Raw genomic sequence first — 5,562 nt, 5'->3', positions numbered from 1 at the left:
GGAAGGAAGGAAGGAAGGAAGGAAGGAAGGAAGGAAGGAAGGAAGGAAGGAAGGAAGGAAAGAAAGGAAATGAAGGAAGGAAGGAAAGAAGGAAGGAAGGAAGGAAGGAAGGAAAGAAAGGAAATGAAGGAAGGAAGGAAAGAAGGAAGGAAGGAAGGAAGGAAGGAAGGAAGGAAGGAAGGAAGGAAGGAAGGAAGGAAAGAAAGGAAATGAAGGAAGGAAGGAAAGAAGGAAGGAAGGAAGGAAGGAAGGAAGGAAGGAAGGAAGGAAGGAAGGAAGGAAGGAAGGAAGGAAGGAAGAGAAGAGAAGGAGGGAAGGAGGAAGGAAGAGAAAGGAAGGAATGGAAGGAAGAAAGGAAGGAAGGAAGAGAAGAGAAGGAGGAAGGGAAGAAGGGAGGGAGGAAGGAAGGAAGGGAGGGAGAAAGGGAGGAAGGAAGGGAGGAAGGGAAGAAGGAAGAGAGGAAGTGAGGAAGGAAGGGAGGAAGGAAGAGAGGAAGAAACGGAGGAAGGAAGGGAGGAAGGAAGGGAGGGAGGAACGGAGGAAGGAAGGGAGGAAGGAAGGGAGGGAGGAAGGGAGGGAAGAGTCTTCTAACTGACCAATTCCAGTTTGTGGGCCAGTTTTACTCATAGAGGTTATTTTTTGATTGAGTTCTGTTTTACTTTGTTTTGAACCTGTTTAGTTTAAGATGTTGATGAGGTATATCCAACTGACATATAAACAATTACAAATGTAAGACTGACACTTAGGAGGAAGGGTAGGATTGGACAAGTAGATCTGAACTCTGGCCAGATTTCTTTCTGAAGGACCATGCCTTAAACCAAAATCAGTTTGATTCTCATTACTCATCAATAGGTCCTGATCCAAGTCTCATTTTGTCATTGTTTGGGACTCAGATTTGGCTAGAAACCCTAAGTTCTTCTCCTCCCAGATTCATTCATTCATTCATTCATTCATTCATTCATTTTGGATGTTTTTTGGACTAGGTGAAAGAGAAGATTCTTTGCCTCAAATGCTATCTAGCCTTAATCATGGAATCAAGGATAAGGACTGAGAAAAGGCATTAGAATTGGTTATTCAAAGATCAATGGTAATTAAAAAACAAACAAACAAACAAACAAAAAAAAAAAAACAGTTCCACTTGAAAGATGCAAGTCACTATATCAGGCTGCTGAGCAGTTTAGACTAGAAGTCTCCTAGTCATCCTGAAGAATACTAAGGAGCATTTCCAGGATTCAAGAGCTAAATCTGGAGAATTAGCTGGAATTATTTCTACTTATTTAACTCTGATGGAAGAAGAGGAAGCATAGGATTTACTTCAGATTATTCAGAAACCATTGTAATGAGAACATTTTACTAGGAGCAAAATCCAGGGACTAACCCTTTGTTATTTTGTCTCAGAAGCATGTTAACTGCTGGAAGAGAGTTTCAAAAAATACAAATACAAAAACAAAATACACAAAAATACACAAAATCCATTGTTATAGGAAGTGAATTATCAGTGGAACTTCAATCAACATGATATCTTCGAGAGCTATACCTACTTCATGCTTTGTTTTACCAACCACAATCCCATAAAGAGGGTGGGAAGGAATGAATAGGATAGCATATAAGTTTCACATCAAATAAATGAAAGTTCAGTCAGTTCAAGTAACTAACCTGATGCCATGCAACAAGCAACTAACAAAACCAGACTCAAGCCCAGGTCTCCCAAGTAGTAATCTGATGTTCTATGGCCAGGCCTTTGTTTTATCTTCCCAAGGATCACTTAGCAATATAATAATAAATATCCGATAATTATTTTATCACATGCAATATACAAGAAGCAACAAGTCTACTGAAATGACACCTTTATTTAACATTTGATCTCACAACCTTATAGTTTTATTTTTCTCAGTACTGTGTCCCCATAATAATCATCCATTCTAACAAGTGCTTCCTCCAGATCGCAACCAAAAAGATACTTGAAAGTGTCGAAATGTGGACCAGCAACCAGAGCTCCTTGGAAGGCTTTGTTCTCCTGGGCTTTTCTGACCGCCCTTGGCTGGAGAAACCATTATTTGTTATCTTTCTGGTGGCCTATATATTTTCTCTCTTTGGCAACATTTCCATAATACTTGTCTCTTACCTAGATCCCCAACTTAACAGTCCAATGTATTTCTTTGTCTCTAACCTTTCCCTCTTGGACCTCTGCTATACTACTAGCACTGTCCCACAGATGCTTGTCAATCTCTGGGGCCCAGAGAAAACCATAAGTTATGGGGGTTGTATTGCTCAACTCTACATTTTCTTGGCCTTGGGCTCAACTGAGTGTATCCTATTGGCTATAATGGCCTTTGACCGCTATGCTGCCATTTGCAAACCCCTCCACTATCCAGTCATCATGAATCAGAGACGTTGTGTGCATATGGCAGCTGGAACATGGTTTAGTGGGTTTGCTAATTCTCTGGTTCAATCAACACTCACAGTGGTGGCCCCAAGGTGTGGGAGGAAAATTGTGGACCACTTCTTCTGTGAGGTGCCTGCCCTGCTAAAATTAGCCTGCATTGACACTCATATAAATGAGGCTGAACTCAATGTACTTGGTGCTCTGCTGCTCTTGGTACCCCTTGCTCTTATCTTAGGTACCTATGGCTTCATTGCACAAGCAGTGATGAAAATCCGTTCAGCTGAAAGCCGTTGGAAAGCCTTTAATACTTGTGCCTCCCATCTATTGGTAGTCTTCATGTTTTATTTTACAGCCATTAGCATGTATGTCCAGCCCCCTTCCAGCTATTCTCGTGATCGGGGCAAAGTTATGGCCCTGTTCTATGGGATTGTCACACCCACCCTCAACCCTTTCATTTATACATTGAGAAACAAGGATGTCAAGGCTGCTCTAATGAGAGCACTGACAAAGGAGTTTTGGGTCAAAGCAAGGTAAATAAAATGAAAAGAATTTAAAGGCAGTCTTGAACATTTTTGCCTTTTAGGGCATATGTATGGAATTGAGGGATAAAAGATAGGATCACAAATATTAAAGACCATAGAAGAAAATAAAGATAAATAATTCTTTGTACTATACCTGTATCGATAACTTTGGGAGATCATTTGTATTTGTTGCTTAATTTTAATATGGTTTTATTCTGAGCACTGTTTCTATTCACCTTTCACCACTCCATCATTAGACTTAAATGTCCTTCAGGAATTTAATTTGACTCATATTTATTGCCTATAGACCATTAGGTGACAGGTTGGAGAGTTCTCCCACTGAAGTCAGAAAATTCTGCATTGTAAGCATGCTCTGTGTAAAATGGAGATAATAATAACGTCTAATAATAACATAGGGATCAAATGTGATAATATATGTAAAGTTGTTTACAAATTCTAAAGAGTTATACAAATAGTAAGTTGATTTATTATTATTAAGCACATGCTTAATAGACATTGTTTTGGGTCTGCCTTAAGTACTGAGATATGAACATTCAACATCTTCCATTGTATCTGGGGCCATCTCCAGTCATCCTGATCTTGCTGCTGGACACGAATGGCTCTGGAACCAAGAGAGGGGGACTGATGACTTTTCATAGTTCTGCCTCACTTAACTCCAATTCACTTGTAATTCAAAACATCACCTTCCTGATGATAATTTAAGGATCAATGAAAGAATTGTGATGATATTGAGGAAATTATTAGCATGTATAATTGGAGAATAGGACATTTTTAAGAGGCACACATTCCAAAACAGTGGGTTCTCAGAAAAGCAAAAAGCCAGAAGTAGAATGCAACAATATAGAGGCAGAAATAATATTAAATTAAGAAAAATAAGTATACATAGTTGAAAAGAGAAAACAGAGGCAATCAGAATATAGATCTTCCAGAAACAGGAAAAAAACAGGAGTATCATCAGGAAAACTACAAGAAAATTGGCTCGAAACATTAGAAACCCAACAGCAAAGAACAAATCATCCAGTTGATAATTGATAGAAGGATATGAACAAACAGTTTTCAGATGAAGAAATTAAAACTATCTATAGTCATATGAAAAAATGCTCTAAGTCACATTAGAGAAATGCAAATTAAAACAACTCTGAAGTACTACTTCACATCTATCAGACTTAGTAAGATGACACAAAAAGAAAGTGACAACTATTGGGTATTCCAAAAAGCAAAGATATTTTTAAGTTGCAAAATAACATTCTGCAAAGTTGAGACTAATCATAAAATAAAAATTGAGCATTCTTCAGAGCAGAGGAAAAAATATGTTCATCCTTTCAAAAGAACTTTGAGGTAAATGGAGCATTCAACATGCAAACTAACTAAAGAGTAAAATGTGCTTGGACAACAATGAAAGACTAAGAAATTAAACGTATATTTTCACATGGTTATGGATATGCAAGATCATGACTGTGAGTATGAAAACTTTATTTCCTTATATCATAAAAAAATTGCACATAATCTGAGACAATGAGAACATAAAGACATTAGTGAATAAAAGACTCCAAGAAGCAAAGGATACAAGGAGAAATAACAAAAGACACAAAATAAAGAGAAAAATAAGAAAAAATAAATATTTAAGGGAAAATATCATTCTTTCATTAGTAATTCAACATTACTGATAGTGGACAAGGCAAACCCCTCCAAACAGAAGGAAGAATGGTACAGAAAGCCTCAGAGAAAAATTGGTGAAGTAAAAAGAATGCTTATTTCTGAGCTAGTGAGAGAACAGTGATAGGATCTTAGAATATTCTTATGGGATGGGTAGACTGGAGATTACGAGAAGAAAACAAATACTTTAGCAGCATCATGAAGTGATTCCACAGAGACTGGATAGAATTATATGTGGATCTTACAGTAAAGTCAATTGGTGGAGTAAAGCATTGGGCACTTAAGAACAACTTCTCCAGGCTGAGTTCTTGCAATTGCCACCCAATGACAGAGGCCAGGGGGAAAGACAAAAAAGGAATGGAACTCTGGAAATTCATTAGTTCATAGAGAGTTTAACAAAAGGATAAATATTCAAAAAGTTCTTCAAGAATTTATGGGTCAGATACACTTTGATACAGCAGTATCATTACTGGGTCTATATCCCAAAGAAATCATAAAACAAAGAACCTACATGTACAAAAATGCTTTAAGCTACTCAATTGGAAATTGAAATCATCAGTTTTGGGATGACTGAATACGTTATAGCATATGAATATAATGGAATATTATTGTTTGATAAGAAATGATGAGTAGCCTGATTTCAGAAAAGCCTGGGAAAAACTTACATGAACTAATACTGAGTGAATTGAGCAGAATCAGAAAACTGTACATAGTAACAGCAAGATTATGCAATGGTTAATTATGATAGACTTAGCTCTTCTCAGAAATACAGTGATCCAATACAATTCCAATAGACTGTTGATGGAAAATGCCATCTGTGTCTAGAGGGGTAATTATGAAGACTGAATACAAATTGAAGCCTACTATTTTTCATTATCATTTTAAAATGATTTATATGTGTGTGTGTGTGTATATATATATATATATATATATATATATATATATATATATATATACATATATATATATATATATATA

At 36.8% G+C, this 5,562-nt stretch overlaps 1 protein-coding gene across 1 annotated transcript; it reads left to right on the top strand.

Moving 5' to 3' along the window:
- The first annotated feature begins 1,852 nt into the window (after positions 1-1,852).
- Positions 1,853-2,920, top strand: LOC141541285 (olfactory receptor 2B2-like). The gene has a single exon (XM_074265448.1). The coding sequence runs from the start codon at positions 1,976-1,978 to the stop codon at positions 2,918-2,920; it is 945 nt and encodes a 314-aa protein (XP_074121549.1). The 5' UTR covers positions 1,853-1,975.
- The last annotated feature ends 2,642 nt before the right edge of the window (positions 2,921-5,562 follow it).

This window comes from Sminthopsis crassicaudata, chromosome 4 (assembly GCF_048593235.1).
Source record: "Sminthopsis crassicaudata isolate SCR6 chromosome 4, ASM4859323v1, whole genome shotgun sequence".
Taxonomy (NCBI): domain Eukaryota; kingdom Metazoa; phylum Chordata; class Mammalia; order Dasyuromorphia; family Dasyuridae; genus Sminthopsis; species Sminthopsis crassicaudata.
This window is presented reverse-complemented; position numbering and strand designations above follow the sequence as displayed.